Source organism: Bemisia tabaci, chromosome 5 (genome assembly GCF_918797505.1).
Source record: "Bemisia tabaci chromosome 5, PGI_BMITA_v3".
Classification (NCBI taxonomy): domain Eukaryota; kingdom Metazoa; phylum Arthropoda; class Insecta; order Hemiptera; family Aleyrodidae; genus Bemisia; species Bemisia tabaci.
Window position 1 is genome coordinate 56,148,699 of NC_092797.1, and position 21,161 is coordinate 56,169,859.

General features: G+C 40.6%; 1 protein-coding gene across 1 annotated transcript; it reads right to left on the reverse strand.

The window, feature by feature from the left end:
- Positions 1-151: 151 nt before the first annotated feature.
- Positions 152-8,947, reverse strand: LOC109030836 (uncharacterized). The gene is made up of 4 exons (XM_072300285.1): positions 8,815-8,947; positions 3,668-3,766; positions 2,836-2,973; positions 152-1,597 (listed from the first exon to the last, which is right to left on the reverse strand). Exons 1-4 carry the CDS (start codon positions 8,924-8,926, stop codon positions 1,404-1,406), a joined length of 543 nt encoding a protein of 180 aa, XP_072156386.1. The 5' UTR covers positions 8,927-8,947; the 3' UTR covers positions 152-1,403.
- Positions 8,948-21,161: the final 12,214 nt, after the last annotated feature.

Genomic DNA, 21,161 nt, shown 5'->3' on the forward strand with positions numbered 1-21,161 from the left:
TCGTTATTCATGAGATATGATGTGAAAGTATATAGAATTTACAATTTACACGTCGAGAAAAAGAGAATGAAGAATGAGTAAAAAAGAAATCTCATTAATAATACACGCATCGTGGAAAATTGTGGATTAAAAAAGTAATTTTCCCCTCAGATAGACAGAGATAAATTTTGAAAATTATTCGTGTGTCATATCAGAAAAACCTATTTGCGTGGATCTGAGTGCGTGTTTCAAGGAATCGAAAAGGTCATTTATCTGCAAACGGACCGCGCGACAAATGAGTTTTTTTTTTTTTTTTTTTTTTTTTTTTTTTTTTTTGAATGGTTGGTGATTTTACCAACGTGCGATAAAATACAGTATTATGACTAAAATTTTTATTATGATGGAAAAGAACGCAGTTGAGCACACATGTTTCTACGCTTTATATTTCAGAGTAAAGTCGATTTGAATTACAATTGAGATACCGGGATTTTGAGCTGTTGTGAAAACAACGGGTGAACTTAAAAACGCTGGCCAGGTTTATTTAAACTATTTTGAAGCATCACCAGAGCCGGCAAACTTGAACAGAGTTTTTCTCAAAATTTTTCACTTTTTGTCTTCAAAGTTTAAACTACTTTCAATGCGTCAATTTTTGAATTTGTTTTATTATTTTTGCTCTAAAACATGCAGGAATAATCCTTCCAAGTCAGAGACAAGGGGCTCTCCACTGGCCTCTTGACGATAAGTGGAAACTTTCACTTTCGGAAATTCAAAACTTCCTTGTGCGGACAATTTTAAGAGAGCAGCAGTCATCATACTCACTACGTGGGTGATGACCTTCGGATGACGTAATGAGCCAAACAAGTTTGCTCAACTTCGATATATGTTGGCGAAACGAAATACCCACCTGTTGTTCAACATCCACCCAGTATGGAAAAACGGATTAAGCCACGTGAAAGAGCACAAAGAATCAAGCGAAGAAGGTACTGCACACAATTTGCCAGAAACTGGCAAAGTTTCTCCTAAACTCTGTTGCGTGGCGACAAAGCTTTGAAACAGATTCATTTGTTCGAAGCTCCTTGCTAGATAGGCAATTTTTATTGCAAGGACTGTAAGAAAGTATAACGCATATATTTAGCAAAGGAAGTGGATAGCTCACTTATGAAGCGTTTTTGGGCAAAAACCGAAAAAAACCGTTTTCGTTTTTGTATGTAGGTAAAAAAGTCTTATTTTGAGCCAAGAAATCGATCCTGAAACTGAAGTACGTTAATTTCCGGACACCCTGTATATTATCCCAGCCATACGTTTTCTCACGGAAAATTAAACCGGTATCTGTTAGACGGCTCCAAGGCCAAAAACTCATGAGCCCTGGCTTTCGTTGATCACCCGGGACGCTAGGATTCATAAGTTTTTGGACTTCTGCCTGTCTAACACAAGACGATTCTTTTCAGCTTGCCCAAAGTTATTCTCGCCTTACTTCTAATTTTGCGGCGAGTACTCGTTATTGGTTTACGACACATAGGACAGGTTCCACTCCATTTTGCGTTGCACTCTGCACATAATTCATGACCGCATGGATTCATCACAATGCTTTTCTTTCGTTGAAAGCAAATGGTGCAAGCTGCAAAAAGAGAAAAATTGTCGCAAATTTCAAAATTTGATACGCATCGGCAGGAATCTACATCCTAATCGATATTTGTGGCGTCAAGTTGAAAACTCGGAAATATCTCTAAAGGCTGATTTGAGTAAATCACAAAAATGGTTCTAATATTTGGACTAAATTTTGAAGAAATTACTTTTTCTGCTTCGTTCGGACCGCGTTAGGTAGAAAGGAACCAAGCCACATCAGCTTTTACCAAATTAACTGGACATTAATTTTTTTACAAGAGAACGTTTTTGCGAATACTGTGCAGAAAATTCGCTGACATTTGCACAAAAACCCGCACAACCGTTTTCATGTAAAAAATAAAATTGCCCAGTTAAAGAGCTTAATGCAAAAACGGGTTTTTTCGCCCTCCCCCCCCTCCTGGAATTTCTTCAAACTTTATCTATTGATTAGTCATACTTGAGCGCTTCTTTTCCTAAATTTTCAGAACCCCCCAAAAATTTTTCTTTTGAGGGGGACGCGCTAGGGGGGGTCGGAAGTCACAACCTGTGAACCTCAATATCGCTCAAACGAAGAAAGATATCGAGGTCCGGTTTGGACGAAAAATCGTCTAAAATTGCATATTTTAAGAGTCTAAAGGTCAAAATCCCTGAAACACATTTTCAAGTTAATATAGTTGCTCTTTTTAAGTTTTTGAGTCGAGAAAATTTATTTTAAACAAAAAAAAGAGCTCGTGACTTATACTTCCGTGCCAAGGAAAAACGCCGTATGAAAATTCGAGAGTTGCGAGATTTATCCGGATAGTATATGTACTTTTGAGAAAATTTATGAATATTTTCGCTTGAAATTTTCAGGTATTTTAGATAAAATTTCGAAGAAAATTATCGGAAAAACTTGAAACAAAATATCGACAATTTAGATTTTTATTGGAGGAAATATGACTGCACTGATAAAAAAAACCTCTTGGACCAATGCTGCATTGCATTGACTTAAGAGTGCAGTTTCTTATCGCCAGATTTAAGAGTCTTGAACTATTGTTTCAAGCGGATTTTGCATTGATTCAAGCGGATTTTGCATTGAAACAAGAGTCCAGACTCTTAAATCCGGCGACAAGAAACTGCACTTTTGAACCAAGAGGTTTTTTTTACCAGTGATGAATTTGAAGGCTCGTAGTGCATTTTTCTTTACAACGGCAGAATGAGGATCAAGCACATTGAACAAGATAAGTGGAAAATGGGTAGTTATGAACTCACTATCTTCACTATCACTATCAGAAGCTGGTACATCGTTAATTTTCTGCTTATGCCTGCGGATACGGAAAAAGCCGCAAAAGCCACCAGTTGGTATGACAGCTCCCCTTGAATTAATCCCTCCAGTACCTAGTGGCTCCGCTGAAACAATTCAAACGTCATGCGTTGTTTTAAATTGAAAAATGGTGGGTATTTAGTCGAGGAGTAATCTAAAGACTGTAATTTGTGTTCAGAATAGGAGATTTAGCTGGAGCCCGTTTCAGATTACTTTTCCGCTCTTTTGTCGCATGTAATTCCCTGTCCCCCGCTTACAGCAAAAGAGGAAACGTAATCTGAAACGGGCTCTAAGTGCCTGTATGAGTCTTAATCGGCTCAAAATTGGTCTCTGGTGAATTTTATGAAGCTATAAAATTAATGGAGGGTATAAAAAGTTCAATTTAATAGAACTGTATGTGATCCCGCTTTAAAAAAAATCTAACAAGTAAAGAAATTATTTTTAATTTTTGAAGTTCGTTGTATTTTTTTATAGCATATGAAAAGGGACGGTAGACACTAGACAGGTGTAAAATGACTGTTCCTGTCAAAGCTAATTAAGCTTCAACCTGATATGTCTCCGCGGTAACAGAGTTCTATATACATACGCATTGTAATGCTATAAACCCGTGTGAATAAAGTCATATCCACAGCATTATTATGAATATTGTTATTATAAAAGTGAATCGTTATTCAATAGTTCTGATTGTTGCTAAATGTACGCAACAGTTCCAAAATAATATTGGTAGACTTTTAACCACTCTTCGAGATTTTTAGATGAGTAGTAAGATGTAAAACTTACCCGGCTGTGGATCCGTCCACACCCATGATGGGTTAGGGTACGTTTCTTGGTTATCATCATCGTCCAAATCGAGCCTACGCATGGGACTTCTCATCCAACCTGCAAAGATAGCGTGGTAATCAATTGGAGCCATTTTCCCTCATGATCCTGAATTTTACGCCAAAGAAAATCGTTACTTCCCCCAATGAAAAAAAAACAAGTTCCCTACTTGCAGGTTCATTATTATCTGCGAAAGTATTTCACTATTTCACTCATCAGCGCGAGTCCACCGGGTGTAGCGAAACGCACCTGCCGATAATAATAAACGTGCGAACAACTGATAAATGTTTTAAAATTCGGCATGCTTTTCTAGTGCGGTTCTCTTGGCGAATTAGTTTTCAGTTTTTTCGGTAAATTATTATTTTTGCTTTCGTATGCTAAAAGCGAGGACCGCAAGTTAAAACTGCCGTGCCAAGGAAAAACGCCGTATCAACACTCAAGCGTTGCCAAATTCACTCGCAGGAAACACTTCTTTTTGAGAAGAGTAAAAAATATTTTTCATTGAAAATGTTTACAACTTTAGATCAAATTACGGACAAAATTCTCCAAAAATTTGGAAGAGAAACACTCGCAAATTTTCCCGAAAATTCGTGATTTGTCAAAGTCAGCTTGTTAACGTCTTCAAGAGCATTCCAATGTCGCTAACCTTGCAAACATAAACGATCATCTAAACTAGTTTCACCTCTACTCCCAATAAACTATGAATTCAAGACGAAAATTACCGTCGCAAAGTTTACTTTTTGCAAAGAATGTACCTAAGTTGCACAATCCTAGCAACATTGAAATGCTCTTAGTTCCTTTTTGCAAAATGCGATCAAATTGGTTGTTGCTGCAAAAAAATAGTTTCCCACAACCTGCCATACAATGCTCCAGTGACCATGTAAGTTGGCCCGAGCACTAACTTTTCGGGAAGAAAGCCTTTCCCCTACCTGGTTTCTCACTTAATATCCGCCCGAGTTTCGCATATTATCCGTTTCTCCTCATCGCAGCTTCCATCAAACCGCAATTGCCCGGAAACTAGGACCGCACATCTTATCTGATAAAATATTTCGCCCTTTAGACCGATTCTGAGGGATTAGGCTGGACTAGTCAATGAGTCAACTATTGATCTAATTTCATTACGTGAACGTAGAAGAAAAACGGGGTAAAAAATCACAATGTGTGATCAATTTTCAAGGACAATTCTGTAATTTCTCCTACGATTTTAAATAGATTAAAACGCGTAATATCCAAAATCTAAGCTCAGATTCGGATTTCTCGTGAAAAATTGATGAGATTTCATCTATCATAAGTTAAAATAGCGTGAAGGAAAAAGGTTTAACGACGCGTATAGATTCTCTTTGAACTACGCCGCCGCGCCGCGCCGGTCGCCCGAGATGCAACCGAACGGGGAGACGCCGGCGCTTACTAAGCGTTCGGTTTCGTCCCGAAGAATTCCTCACGATAAATTCTTATTCTTCCTCCTCCGCTGACCCACTGAGCACTACCCATGTTGCCACGTTGGATTCATATGCTCGAATCAGTATGTCTACGTTACGTCTCTTTCCTTCACGCTATGCTCGGGTATGATACATGGAATTGTATCAATTTTTAACGAGGAATCCGAATCTGAACTTCGATTTTGAGTATCACGCGTTTTAAGTAAAATTTTTCAACTTCAAAAATCCGAAATGACTGAAGTGGCTTAAAATGCCATCTCGGCTCCTGTTCGATAGATTTTTCTGAAATTCGGTGTTAGGAGGTATTTTTCGACAGGAAACTAGAATTTTTAGTCCACTTTTTTAAAATTCTCAAAGTCAAGATGGCGGGCGTGGGCTAAAATGCTATCTCGGTTTCTGTTTGTTCGAGTCTTGTGAAACGCGGTATAACACGGTATTTTTCAACGGAAAACTAGAATTTTTAGTCAACTTTTTAAAATTCTCAACTCAAAAATGTTGGATGTGGCCTAAAATGAGCCCCGGTTCTGGCCTCCGTTTCTGTTCGTTTGAGCTTTGTGAACCGCGGGATCTGGGGTACTTTTCGACGGAAAACTCGAATTTTTAGTCGATTTTTGAAAATTCTCAAATCCAAGATGGCGGACGTGGCCTAAAATGCTATGTCGGCTCCTGTTCGATGGATTTTTTTGAAACTCGGTGTCTGAGGGTATTTTTCGACCGGAAACTCGAATTTTTACTATGTTTAAAAATTCTCAAATCCAAGATGGCGGACGTGGCCTAAAATGCTATGTCGGCTCTTGTTCGATGGATTTATGGCGCCCCCTTACTACATGCTTACTCTTGTATTTCTGTACAGCCGCAAATTTAGGGTCAAAGGGCGCCTGACCGTCTATGGACCAGGTGGAGTTTTTGTCCTGAAAATTTACCTTTAGACGGCAATGGGCCTGTTGCATGCAAGAGATACAGCCGCGCGAATAGACTTTTAGGGGTTAAATGACACGAAAATTACGATGGTCTCATCAAAAAAGTCTGAAATACACTCCTTACTGCGCAATTTGCGTTGTTCGGAACGCGCTTTTTTCAAATTTCCCGCGTCTGGGGGCAGTTTTCTAATCACCGGAAACGAGCAAACGGCGGGCTCGGTGATTTCCGGAAGATGCCAAGTCGTTGTTGTTGTTGGTATTTTTTCCTTCAGTTTGTTTAAAAACCCAACGTGATCTCTTATAGTGGTCCATGTACGCTTGGCTGCATAACGTTTGCGCACACTTTTCTTACCGATAACGTTTGCGCACGCTTTTCACGAATATCATTTGCGCACACTTTTTACCGATAACGTTTGCGCACACTGCACTATTTGGCAACGCTTCAATGATGCGTCAGTAGTATCGCTTCGTGATAAGACAATTCAACGGACGGATAATTTATAAACGGACGAGGGGAAATTTTCATTTAAATAAATTCCAATAAGCAATCAATAAGTAAATGAATAAATAAGTTAATAAGAAGAAAATAGAAAATGAAGAAAGTTAAGAAAATAAGGTATATGGTTACTCACAGATTTTTCGCTGTTACTTCAGCTAAAAATGCTGTCACTGTCTTCACCGGAATCATCTTCAGTGCAAGGACGGGTTTTAGGGCTGTTTTTAGGGCAGGTTGCATTTGAAGAGCAAGTTTCATCAGCACCATTTTCAGAAATGGATTCAAAAACAGCCCTAAAACCCGTCCTTGCACTGAAGATGATTCCGGTGAAGACAGTGACAGCATTTTTAGCTGAAGTAACAGCGAAAAATCTGTGAGTAACCATATACCTTATTTTCTTAACTTTCTTCATTTTCTATTTTCTTCTTATTAACTTATTTATTCATTTACTTATTGATTGCTTATTGGAATTTATTTAAATGAAAATTTCCCCTCGTCCGTTTATAAATTATCCGTCCGTTGAATTGTCTTATCACGAAGCGATACTACTGACGCATCATTGCAGCGTTGCCAAATAGTGCAGTGTGCGCAAACGTTATCGGTAAAAAGTGTGCGCAAATGATATTCGTGAAAAGTGTGCGCAAACGTTATCGGTAAAAAAAGTGTGCGCAAACGTTATGCTCTCTTTATATTTTGTCTATGGTTTTTATGCCCCTCCCCCTTTCTCGCGGACTCTCTTTTCACTTTTCTTGCCTTCTTTTTCCTTCCATTTCCCCCTTCTTCCTTGCTTAACTGCCCAACCTTGTTTCCTTTTCCTTTTTTCCCCTTGTCCTTTCTTCCTTTTTTTTCCTCTTCCTTTTCCCCCTTTTTCCCTCTCTTCTTCTTTCGTGGCGCCCCCCAAAGGCTGGCGCCCGTGTGCGCCGCACGCCCCGCACGCGCCCTAAGTCCGGGCCTGCCGTCTTGGCAACGTCAACGTCATACGGGGTTTTTGCTTACCTTGGCAGAGAAGCGGGCATGACTTGTAACCCTTTTCGGTGGGAAACTTGGAGCTGTGTTATTACTGTTACTCGTCTGTAATGGGCCATTTCCATCAGTCATAGAATCGTAATTTGATGCTTGATTCTTGTAGATTAGCTAGAAATAATACGATCTGTCCAAGCAGTGACTTTCTACGTGCAATTTTAACCGAGATATCGCGCCTCGAAAAATTCGGATTAAGACGTCATCGACCGCAGTAGTGACACCCTTGGTTTCTTTCATACATTTGCACCGGTTCCTTAACGTGAAATTCGGGTGGCAGCAAAGTGGAAGAAACCAAGGGTGTCATTACAGCGGCGAATGACGCCGCGCTATTGGCCGAACCTTTCAAAGCACAATCTCGGTTAACATTGAACGTAGAAAGTGTGGCGGCGCGGCACTCGCACTCAGCAGTGCGCGTGGCGTGCTGACGCGCCCGCTCGACGCAATTCCGACTTCGGCCGCTAGTTGCAGTTCGATCGCTCGGTTCCCTATCTCAAAGCTGCAAACCAGCCTGGTGGGGAGTCGGCGATCGACTATAAATAGTGGCCGCAGCATAGGCCGGGCACCAGTATTTGATCAAGATTCGTAGAAGACCAACCAGTCCCAGTCATCGGCTCGTCCCGTAAGCACCAGGGCTAAGGCCCGAACCTCCGCGGCTCAGACCCGCACTACCATCACGCCCCGGACGCGTATATCAAACTCGGCTCAGACCCGAACCCCCCCCCCCCCCCATCTCATAGCCACTCTCAAACTTTAGACCTGTTCATATATATGTGTATGTGAAGCCAATAATTGAAATACTATAAATAAATATGTGTCATTGAAGCCCTCATGGTTCATCCTTCATCAACAACACAAAAACCACCCTCCTTACAAAAGATGCCGTTCGGACAGATCTTATTATTTTTAGCTAATTGAATCGCATTTAGCTCAAAGAAACCAGCGCAATTGCAGTGTTGTATACATGTTGCTTCTTCATGATTATCTAAAAAATCTCCCAGAAGAGCAAATCGTTTTTGCTTCCCACCACAAAAATTTTTCATTTGAAAGGAAAAATAATTGTGTGAATTTTAATACTGTATACAAATTGAGTATTTTTAAAAGTAAAGAGGAAGTTGCAGGATTATGGAAACACTGTAATTGCGCTGGCTCCTTTTTGCTAAACGCGCGATCCAATTTACCAGAATGAAGCATGAAACACGATTCTGTGAGGAGTTCTTCTAAGGCATTTACCTAGAGGATTATTCCTTGCCAAAACTTCCGGATCATTCATGGCTTGTGCGATAGCCGCTGACGGTATCTGCTCCATGTCTGGGAGTGGCCTCCCATAAGCGCCTCCCTCCATCGGCGATGAATAAGGTGGCCAAAGCGGCGCCGGCGTCTGCCTTGGATACGTTTCTTGGCGTCGACCTCTCTCAGATGGACCCGATACATCCGGACTTGAGGGCGCCCAAAAGAGTTGGGATGGCGACGGTGGTGTGGTTCGTGCCAGGGGCAGTGGTGACGCTGCTGGTGAGGGCCGAGGAGGCGGAGGAGATGGCGGCTGAGACGAACGCCCCTCTCCATGAGGTAATTGTCGTGGTAGTCGTGGAGACAACGAAGATGAAAAAGCAGGTTGCTCAGCGGGTATGGCCGCACCTCCTCTTCTGGGGAATATTTTAGTTGCCGACGTTAAATTCTATGCATTCAACTGTCCATAAGTTGGATTCCATTTAGCAAAAAGGAACCAAGAGCATTCCAATGTTTCTAGGGTTGTGCAACATACGTTCTTTGCAATAAAATCACTGAGATCATGAAAAAAACATCAAATTTACAAAGGTAATTTTCGTCTTGAAAGATAAACCCTGTGTAGATGATCAGTTGGACGTAATTCTACCAAAGAGACCTATGTGGAGGTGAGAAATGTGGGGTGTGCTCGTTAGTTCTCTTTGCGTTAGAGTGAATGGGAATAATTGTGCGCCAGTGACGTCAGCGGCAATGATAGTGCGCACTCGAACGTGAGGGAGCTCGTCGTCGTGGTCATTAACTCATGAGCCCTGTCCAGAACGCTCTCTTGCCATGCCCGCGGCTCATGAGTTCCGCATTCAGTTGCCACATAGGTCTGTTTGATAGAATGTAAAATCCCGCTTTTCCAATTCTTCAAAAGGAACCACGCCCACTTTTACATTGCTTCTTATGCAGCTTCCTAGAGCACACCCCATATTTCTCACCCGCACATAGGTCTGTTTGGTAGAAATACGTCCAGTTTATATTTGTAGGGTAAATAAAGCTGCACAATCTTAGCGACATTGGAACACTCCTGGTTCCTTTTTGCAAAATGCAATCCAGTTGGTCAGCTCGGCCCGAAAAATTCAAAATTTCTCGAACACTAAGAAATGTACCTTACTCTCTATAATGCAGCAAATTTTCGTTTAAAGAGATTGTATACAAAGCAAGATACAGGTTATAGAAGGCCGTTGCGGACGGTACAAAAGAGACCTCTCATTTTTGAGGACCTTACTTTGACTTTAATTTTTAAAGAAACTATATACTTCATCTATATATTCTGGTTGGCTCCGGTAACGGCTCATTGAGTTTACTTTTCAATCAAGTATTTATATTATTTTGTTCAGATATTGCCATTTTTATGGTGTTGCGGACGTTACACCTATAGAATTTTGTGCCTAAAATAGGTTGTAACCCTCGCAGTTTATGAAGTAATTGAATTAACAGGTACCAGCATGAAGTAGGAAAGCTAATTGTCACAACGGTACATGCATTTCTCCTTAAATTCAATACGAATAGCTGTGAGAAAATTTTCCGAAATAAGTATCTAAGGGTTTTTAGGAGGGGATTCTATGACTGATGGAAATGGCCCATTACAGACGAGTAACAGTAATAACACAGCTCCAAGTTTCCCACCGAAAAGGGTTACAAGTCATGCCCGCTTCTCTGCCAAGGTAAGCAAAAACCCCGTATGACGTTGACGTTGCCAAGACGGCAGGGCGCGTGCAGGGCGTGCGGCGCACACGGGCACCAGCCTTTGGGGGGCGCCACGAAAGAAGAAGAGAGGGAAAAAACGGGGGAAAAGGAAAAGGAAAAGGGAACAAGGTTGGGCAGTTAAGCAAGGAAGAAGAGGGGAAATGGAAGGAAAAAGAAGGAAAAAGAAGGCAAGAAAAGTGAAAAGACAGTCCGCGAGAAAGGGGGAGGGGCATAAAAACCATAGACAAAATATAAAGACAATGGGCCTGTTGCATACAAGAGATACAGCCGTGCGAATAGACTTTTTAGAGGTAAATGACACGAAAATTACGATGGTCACATTAAAAAAGTCTGAAATACACTCCTTACTGCGCAATTTGCGTTGTTAGGAACGCGCTTTTTCAAATTTCCCGCGTCTGGGGGCAGTTTTCTAACGGAAACAATTAACGGCAACTCGCGGCTATTTCCGGTCAACTAAAACTGACAACATAACCTAAAAATCGGAGCTCGTGATATCGTGAAATGAAATGTAGACGGATTGCGTTGGATATTTAAAAGTTGATAGATTTCCTTACCACATAAAGCGTACATGGACCACTATAAGAGATCACGTTGGGTTTTTAAACAAACTGAAGGAAAAAATACCAACAACAACAACGACTTGGCATCTTCCGGAAATCACCGAGCCCGCCGTTTGCTCGTTTCCGGTGATTAGAAAACTGCCCCCAGACGCGGGAAATTTGAAAAAGCGCGTTCCGAACAACGCAAATTGCGCAGTAAGGAGTGTATTTCAGACTTTTTTGATGAGACCATCGTAATTTTCGTGTCATTTAACCCCTAAAAAGTCTATTCGCGCGGCTGTATCTCTTGCATGCAACAGGCCCATTGCCGTCTAAAGGTAAATTTTCAGGACAAAAACTCCACCTGGTCCATAGACGGTCAGGCGCCCTTTGACCCTAAATTTGCGGATGTACAGAAATACAAGAGTAGGCATGTAGTAAGGGGGCGCCATAAATCCATCGAACAGGAGCCGACATAGCATTTTAGGCCACGTCCGCCATCTTGGATTTGAGAATTTTTAAACATAGTAAAAATTCGAGTTTCCGGTCGAAAAATACCCTCAGACACCGAGTTTCAAAAAAATCCATCAAACAGGAGCCGACATAGCATTTTAGGCCACGTCCGCCATCTTGGATTTGAGAATTTTCAAAAATCGACTAAAAATTCGAGTTTTCCGTCGAAAAGTACCCCAGATCCCGCGGTTCACAAAGCTCAAACGAACAGAAACGGAGGCCAGAACCGGGGCTCATTTTAGGCCACATCCAACATTTTGAGTTGAGAATTTTAAAAAGTTGACTAAAAATTCTAGTTTTCCGTTGAAAAATACCGTGTTATACCGCGTTTCACAAGACTCGAACAAACAGAAACCGAGATAGCATTTTAGCCCACGCCCGCCATCTTGACTTTGAGAATTTTAAAAAAGTGGACTAAAAATTCTAGTTTCCTGTCGAAAAATACCTCCTGACACCGAATTTCAGAAAAATCTATCGAACAGGAGCCGAGATGGCATTTTAAGCCACTTCAGTCATTTCGGATTTTGAAGTTGAAAAATTTTACTTAAAACGCGTGATACTCAAAATCGAAGTTCAGATTCGGATTCCTCGTTAAAAATTGATACAATTCCATGTATCATACCCGAGCATAGCGTGAAGGAAAGAGACGTAACGTAGACATACTGATTCGAGCATATGAATCCAACGTGGCAACATGGGTAGTGCTCAGTGGGTCAGCGGAGGAGGAAGAATAAGAATTTATCGTGAGGAATTCTTCGGGACGAAACCGAACGCTTAGTAAGCGCCGGCGTCTCCCGTTCGGTTGCATCTCGGGCGACCGGCGCGGCGCGGCGGCGTAGTTCAAAGAGAATCTATACGCGTCGTTAAACCTTTTTCCTTCACGCTATTTTAACTTATGATAGATGAAATCTCATCAATTTTTCACGATGAATCCGAATATGAGCTTAGATTTTGGATATTACGCGTTTTAATCTATTTAAAATCGTAAGAGAATTTACAGAATTGTCCTTGAAAATTGATCACACATTAGTGTTTTTTTACGTCGATTAAACCTTTTTCCTTCACGCTATTTTAACTTATGATAGATGAAGTCTCATCAATTTTTCACGAGAAATCCGAATCTGAGCTTAGATTTTGGATATTACGCGTTTTAATCTATTTAAAATCGTAGGAGAAACACCAGTGATTAATCGAGAAACATTCAATTAAGAATCAAAGGAACACGGAGAAAACACAGATTATTTTGCCTGGAATTACAATAAAATGCTTTTTTGCGTACACCTGTGCTTAAATGCATGACAGTGCGGCTTACACTCTGGACTGACGCGCGTGTATGGAGAAACAAATGTCCTTAGTTGGGATTGGGTCGGATAGGCAACTTAACTACCTTCATAATAGGGCGTGCAGTATCACACAGAATTGAAGGCGCGCCAGACCCGCAAGGAAAAATTAAATTGCTGATTTAACAATTAAATTGCTATAAAAAAAAAAAAAAAAAAAAAAAAAAAAAAAAAAAAAAAGTAACTGCAATGTTACAACATGAATTATTGTATGATTTTACAACAAAAAATGCTACTTTAACAACCCCCTTGGTTAAATTAGCTTACAATAGTGGTTAACGTAGCATTTTTTTGTTATAAAATATACGTTGAAACATTACTGTCAATTTTTTTAGCAATTTAATTGTTAAATCAGCACACTAATTATTTCCGTGCAGATCGTGCTTCGTGCCAGTAGTCTTACACCAATTTTGTTTTTCTTTTTGTCGATGCAATGCAATTTGCATAGGAAAACTCGCAAGCCGCTTGCTAAAGGCCGATGACTTTTAAATCCCGACTGCACAGATATTAGCGAGGAAGGGTTTCTCCCCTAAAATCGATTACTTACAATGAATTGAAATTGAGCAAAATAAGCGTTTCCTGGCTATTGCGCGAATAAAACCAAACCTTTTTGCGCGAATAGGATTATATGTCGCAGGCAATTAGCAATCGCCGGCAAATTGCACGCCAGTGGTTAAAAAATATAGAAAATCATATAATTCAAAAATAAAAGAACAAGATTAGAGTGCTGATTATGTTGCCTATGATGTGAATAGACACTTTTCCATCCTTAACAACATGACAGAAATATACGCACTCAGAAGAGCTTGTATTGAACTCCGTGGCTTTAGTTGGATTGAGATCGGACAAGCAACTAAACTAACTTCGTGACAAAGCGTGGAGTATCACAAAAAATGAAGGCGTTCATGCCGAGTTCATACTTTTGAAGACCATAACCCTTAAAAATTGCATTATGCTGGGGGCGCATTATTGCGATATATATATTCAAACAACGGGTGAACCGCTTGCAAATTGCCGGCAATTGCTTATTGCCTGCGGCATACGAAAGGAAAAGAAACCTACAATTTCGTTTACCAATTTTCTACAATTTTCCATAATCCTAGTAGTTTGAATCTTTACTAGTCATCGAAGTTTTTTTTTATAAGTTTACTAAAGATTTTTCAATCATACCTCCTGTTTCTTTTCTTTTGAACGCCACTTAAATTGACTGCGTGCTTTTATCATCCTGTCAGTGTGTTTTATGATTGATGTTTACCATTTTACATTTACATGGCTTTAAAAGGTCGAACATGAACTGTCTGTCAAGATAGTATACTCAAATGGACAATAAATTAGAAATGGATGTCACTATTTTATTAAAAATACTGAACTTGCAAAGCTTTGAATTTAATAAATATTGGAATTGAAGCAATCTAATGTAATGGCTTGAAGCTTAAGTGTAAAATGGCCATAGAGTTGCAAAAAATTTAAAAAAAAATCTCGAGACCTAATGTTCAGGGAGAGAATGCTTGGATTTTTTGGAAAGTAGCACCTGAAAAATGCGGTTTAGGAGCTATCGTTCCGTATAGTATCGGAGAATGTTTGAAAAGGACAAGTGACTGATACAAAGAAAAATTCAATGCTACTTTTCCAAAAAACAAAATTACTTCCTCTATGACTCATAACAAAAAAGGAACACTCACAGCAGGCGTTGAACTGCAGGCGTTGAAGAGGGCACACAAGCCCAGCAGACCCCGTAATCGCATTTCGCGACGGCAGAAACTATTTATTGATGAAAAGCAACACGTTCGGATTTTCTAATGGATAATTTAACAATCCTCTTTTAAAACTAGAGGATAAAATCGTTGGAAACGACACTTTATGCTGAATTTTGCGAGTACTTCATCCTCTCGTAAACATCAAAATGACGGTCACTGCTATCGTGCGTGGATATGCTATAAATATAGCATCAGCCTGGATCGAGGGGAGAAGTTTCCGAGAAATCTTATTGACATGATCGTCTTTTTTACAGCATTTCTGACGCTGTAACGTTGTTTTCCCTGAGGCACAAACCTCCGAAAACGTTATGCTTCTTGGCATTGAGCGTTAAACGTCAAATGAACTACGTTCAGCTAATAGGAACCAAGCCACATCAGCTATTGTCAAATTTAACCGAGCAATTCAATTTTTTGAAAGAGAACGTGTGGATTGTTTTGAAATTTTAAGGGATTTACTTTAAACTATGCTGAAAATTCACTGAAATTTGCACACAAAAAATCCGCGCAACCGTTTTCATGCGTAAAAAAAATAAATTGCCTGATTGAATTCGACAATAGCTGATATGTGGCTTGGTTCCTTTCTGCTTTAACAGGGTCCCTTTTCATCAGGCTCGGACTGGCATGAAAAAAGTTAGGCCGCGGCGAAGTATCGTGACGGCCCCCAGGGGGGGGGGAGATCCCCCAGTAAGGAGAGGAGGTCCGGGGGGCGGCCGCCCCCCGGAAAATTTTTGGATCCTTTATATCCCGAGAATGCAATTTTATCCTCACGGACGCTTGTAAAATTGTCAACTATTAGAGGTTTGGATTGATACAATATTCGACCTAAAACGTAATTTTGAGAGCACGTAAGTTTTATTTTACGTCAAAAAATTTCACTTAATTAACTCGTAACAGTGGAGACGCCCAACTCGGGGGCCCCAGTCGTCGAAAACTAATTAACCCTTAGATTACAGAGTCTTAAAATCAATAAAAACAATTCTGGGGCCCTCAGCCTCGGGGGCCCCGAGGACGACGGCAAAGAAAGAGAATTAAAAAAAAAATTGTGGGGCCCTCTTCCTCGGGGGCCCCGGGAAAGAGGGCCCCAGAATCGTTTTTATTAATATTAAGACTCTGTAATCTAAGAGTTAATTAGTTTTCGACGACTGGGGCCCCTGAGTCGGGCGCCTCCACTGTTACGAGTTAATTAAGTGAAATTTTTTGACGTACAAAATAAAACTTACATGCTCTAAAAATTCGAATATTATATCGTCCTCGGGGCCCGGGCCTCGAGGAGGGCCCCGGCCGCGATCGTGGCCTAGCGGCTCTGGCCAGTCCGAGCCTGTGCCTAGCCGCAAATAATGCATAGAGATAATAGAGGATTTCCGACCAAGGTCAAAGGGACAAGCCGTAAGGCGCCCTTACTTCAACTTCAACTCATCGCAACCATTCTAAGCTCCTTCATCTCGTTGAGTATGCAATTTGATCTCCTGCGAGTTATCATGGTTGCTCCAAGTCCAAGTGAACCTCTACGGCCAACGACCTTTTCGGGCAAGGAGAAACAATTGGACGTATTTCTGCCAAACGGAGCTATGTGCATTTAGGCAGGAGCCTTGAGACCCATGAGAATGTATGCATAGCAGGGCTCACGTTATAATGCACTAGTTCAGTTTGGCATAAATACGTCCAATTGTCCGTCTTGAAATTCATGAGGAACTCTTGGTTTTATCATCACACGATTACAATACGAACAAATTCAGATGTCATCTATCACACTTCACTGGCCAGTGATGTGATTTCGGGTCATCGGGGACTTTTCAGTTTGTTCGCAATTTGACCGTGTACGAGGGTCTTACAAGTATTCCTCCACGATGCATTGCTGCAGTGGAGGTATTCTAGTTCCAAATTGCTGATCAAAATATGCTGTGGTCACATTAACAATATTTCGGTCGATGTCTCAAGGTCACGCGGTGGATTAACCGACATTGACGGCACATTATACACCATTTCCGTCAATTTTTGGTGGCCCACGCAATATTTTGTATAATGACTACATGACCTTGAGATAATGAGGAAAATATTGATGGTGTGACCACGGACCCTGGAATTTAGAATAACGTCACCCAAAAAAACGATGCTGGGGTTGGTCAGTTCAAATGACAAACGTCTGATGACGTTTGAGTCGTCATGGAGCATGGATGGATTTACTAGTTGTTTTTCTTCTTTTTCCGAAAACTAGGGATTTTTCCTTGATTATGTTTGGTACTATGATGGATCTTCCCTTCGAATTTATAGGTTGACAACGACTGAATTTTTCATGTGGGGAGGTTGGCAGCCCTTTCAAGCCCTACACGGCCTCCAAATAACGATTTTACTTATGAAAGTCTTCGAACCTAGGTGTATTCTGGTTTCACTTCAATGGGTCAAGTAAACAACAACAATACAAGTAGCAACAACTACATATGTAGTCAACAACTACAATTCGGTTTCGAATATTTCGTGGAGAAAAGTTGGCTGCCCTTTCAGGCTCTAAGACCTCCAAGAGCAAACTCAATCGTGATAGGCTCCCAACCTCGGTGCTTTATTTTCACTTCAATATTTTTTTTTTTCAACGCATTTGATTGGTTTACGGTGATAGCCAACGTGACGTCACAGCTGAAAATGCTCCCGGGCTTTGTTTGCACCACGCCGTACGTTATAAATATAGGCACCAGGGGGTGGATCGGGCAGTCCCTGGCCAGGACTCGTTGGTGAAGGTATTATGTGTTGCATGTGTGTTATATGTTTTATATGTGTTATATGTTATTTGTGTGTTATATGTTATTTGTGTGTTATATGTTATTTGTGTGTTATATGTTATTTGTGTGTTATATGTTATTTGTGTGTTATATGTTATTTATGTGTTATATGTTATTTATGTGTTATATGTTTTCTATGTGTTATATGTTTTCTATGTGTTATATGTTATTTATGTGTATTTGTTATCTATGTGTTATATGTTTCTACTGATGCGTGTTGCGTATGCGTGTTGCGGGTTGCTTGTGTGTGTTGCGTGTTGCTTACGTGTGTTGCATGTTGCTTGTGTGTTACATGTTCCTTGCGTGTTACGTGTTGCTTGTGTGCTATATGTTGCTTTTAAACGTTACATGTTGCTCGTGTGTGTTATGTGTTGCTTATCGCATGCTAGTTCTAATTTGTTGTTCTTCTTTATTTTTTGAGGTTTCTTTTCTCTTTGTCTTTTAGCGATTTAACGCACTTCCCGGTGTTGGTTCCTCCTCCTTTTCTACTAACTTTTTTTTTTGCTTTCTAAAAGACAAAGAGCAAAGAAAACCAGTAATTACTTGTAGATTCGCGTTTTAAAGTAGAGTCCCCCAACCCCTCCCGCGTAGTAACATAATTTCAATTATGTTACTTTTTTCTTTTTTCTTTGTCTTTTGAAGCGTGCCAGTAGGGCTCGCTCTTTTTCTTTTCATTCTTTTTTTCATTCTTTTTCTTGTCTCCCCTCCCCTAACAGAGAGTGGGTCTAGGAATTTTAAATATTCTAACGCCTCGTAAATTTATAACAGGGGGCGTACGATACCGTAGCTTTGGTTCGAAGGATGCAGTGGTGTTTCGGCACTTCGTTCAGTCGGCCGGCGGCCATCGCTTTCCTATGACGGCTGAATCCATAACCAGGACCCGGTATGGTGCAAGTTAGAGGGCGGTAAAAGAAACCCTCGGCCCTTCTGGCGAAAAAAAAAAAAAAAAGATGGTCCATTAGTATAGGCGGGAGGATACGTAAAACTCCTTCATCTCTCTCTGTTTTTTCCGTAATTTGTCATGAAGTGGATTGGTAGGCCTACGGGGGAAGCAACCACTATAAAAAAAGAAATAGTGTATTTTCCGAAGAAAATACACTAGCAACGCGCCACTGAACTTACCTCCTGAGAAATTAAGTGTTTATAAAAGTCGGTCTTTCCCTGGTAAAAATAATCTGATGGCTATCGCCAAAACACAGTGATGTCATGAGTTTTGACTAACATAAATTGTGTTTTGGTGATGGCCAACTGATTATCTTAACGAGGGTTTCTCTAAGGTGGTGTGGAAAGAGTTCCATTGATAAGAATCAAGTTTTCTCGTCGGTTTTATCCAGTTCAAATTGATGAGTTAGCCGTCACCAAAACAAACATTAATTGAAGTCATATGTGTTTTGGTAACGGTTAAATCTTAATTTTGAAAAGGAGTTCTCTAAGGTGGTGTGGAAAGAGTTCTTCTGAGGATAAACCAGCAAATGGCAGGAAGTAATTGTAAGTCGCGAAATAGCTTTCTGAGATATTATGTAACACGTTACTTTCATTGAAGCGAAATAATAATATGGAAAACAGCTTTTTCTAGTTTCACACGCAGAAAATTCACTTGTCCTCAGTGTTTCAAAAAAAAAAACAAGAAATTCGGAAGCACATTGAATTGAACGTCTTTATATTAAAAGGAACCATATCCATTCTGACATAATCCCTAAGATCCATAAGAATGCATGCTTGGCAAGGCTTATGTCCCAACGGATGTAGTTTCTTTTGAGTCAAATGCGTCCAATTTTGGTTGACGGAAGATTACTTTCGTTATAGAGCGAAATTGCTCGCTTACAGCCAATCAGCAGTGATATACAAATAGAGGGAACGCAATAACAACGATGATATAGCCCGAAATGTGACGAGGGACAAAAAGCGCAAAAAATGGGTAACCAAGGCTAAAAATTTGAATTTTATTGATCCTTTCTTACTCATTTTCTTTGATTTTTTATCCGTGTGACAGAAGGAGTTAATGTCGTACTGATCTCCAGACTTACTGGCCAAACGTAAGTCCTGAAAAAACGCGTTTTCACGTCGGTCTCTCTTTCATAAAAAACCGTACTTCGCACCTAATCCGGATCAGGGCGCATGATGGACCTCAACTCTGCCGTGCTTAATAAAAGGTCTTATCATTATTTGTAATTTTCCGAATTTCAGCTGATAGAGCGAGAATTTTCTAGAAAACTTAAGAATATTTTTCTCTTCTAGGGATTCTCCTTGCTCTTGAACGAATTGTACTTGAAATTTTCAAAGAAATGTATTTATCGTACGTATAAGTTGATCGGATAAAATTGTCTGGATAGAAATACTTGTCTTGGGGGAATGAGGATACAGAAATCTCATGGCAAAATTCAAATTTATAAACGACCTTCTTTATTAGCGGCGACGCACTGTATATGACAGAAATGAATCAGCGAGAACAAAAACACACCAACTCTGTAGCTCGGAAATGCTCAATTTTCATTAAAGACAGTCAATTTCCATAAAGGCATCTATTCCAGCTTGGACCTTTAAAGTGTCCTTAAGTGCTTGTCCTTCGGCACCAAAAAACTTTTTCTTGGACTAACTTCTTCAATTACTATGCAGTTTTGTATGCGTCTTGATTATTTTCATTTTTCGGTGTGTTTGCGTTCTCACTGATTCAAAATTAGAAATAGAATTCCTGAAGTTTCCACCACTAACGTGTTCCACCACTTCCCGAACCGCCGACGCTACGAATAAAATTGTATGATGACCTCTGGAATAACCTCTTCAATTTTGTAGATTAACCCTCCGACACCTGAGCAGATTCTGGCCTCCGGCACAAGATAGGGCGTATTTAAGTTGTATTTATCTATTTACCTTCGTATAAAACATGAATTTGTTATATGTTAACATGCATCATAATCAAAAGCATAGACCCACAGCAGCTTGTACTGTCGAAGGAGATCATGCGAGACCATGCCGAATACGAATTTTTGAACAGGCTCGGATTGGCATGAAAAAAGTTAGGCCGCGGCGACGTATCGTGACGGCCCCCAGGGGGAGGGGAGACCCCCCAGTAAGGAGAGGAGGTCCGGGGGGCGGCCGTCCCCCGGAAAATTTTTGGATCCTTTATATCCCGAGAATGCAATTTTATCCTCACGGACGCTTGTAAAATTGTCAACTATTAGAGGTTTGGATTGATACAATATTCGACCTAAAACGTAATTTTGAGAGCACGTAAGTTTTATTTTACGTCAAAAAATTTCACTTAATTAACTCGTAACAGTGGAGACGCCCAACTCCGGGGGCCCCAGTCGTCGAAAACTAATTAACCCTTAGATTACAGAGTCTTAAAATCAATAGAAACAATTCTGGGCCCCTCAGCCTCGGGGGCCCCGAGGACGACGGCAAAGAAAGAGAATTAAACAAAAAATTGTGGGGCCCTCTTCCTCGGGGGCCCCGGGAAAGAGGGCCCCAGAATTGTTTTTATTAATATTAAGACTCTGTAATCTAAGAGTTAATTAGTTTTCGACGACTGGGGCCCTCGAGTCGGGCGCCTCCACTGTTACGTGTTATTTCAGTGAAATTTTTTGACGTACCTGAAATAAAACTTAAGTGCTCTAAAAATTACGTTTTAGGTCGAATATTATATCGTCCTCGGGGGCCAAGCCGCGATCGCGG

What these genes read in the sequence shown, in the direction of transcription:
- LOC109030836 (XM_072300285.1), bottom strand. Translation starts at nt 8,926, where the DNA reads ATGGAGGGAGGCGCTTATGGGAGGCCACTCCCAGACATGGAGCAGATA. An exon ending in GTGGACGGATCCACAGCCGG is followed by an intron (nt 2,974 to 3,667) that starts GTAAGTTTTACA and finishes GAATTGTTTCAG; the next exon opens with CGGAGCCACTAGGTACTGGA. An exon ending in TGATAGTGATAGTGAAGATA is followed by an intron (nt 1,598 to 2,835) that starts GTGAGTTCATAA and finishes CTCTTTTTGCAG; the next exon opens with CTTGCACCATTTGCTTTCAA.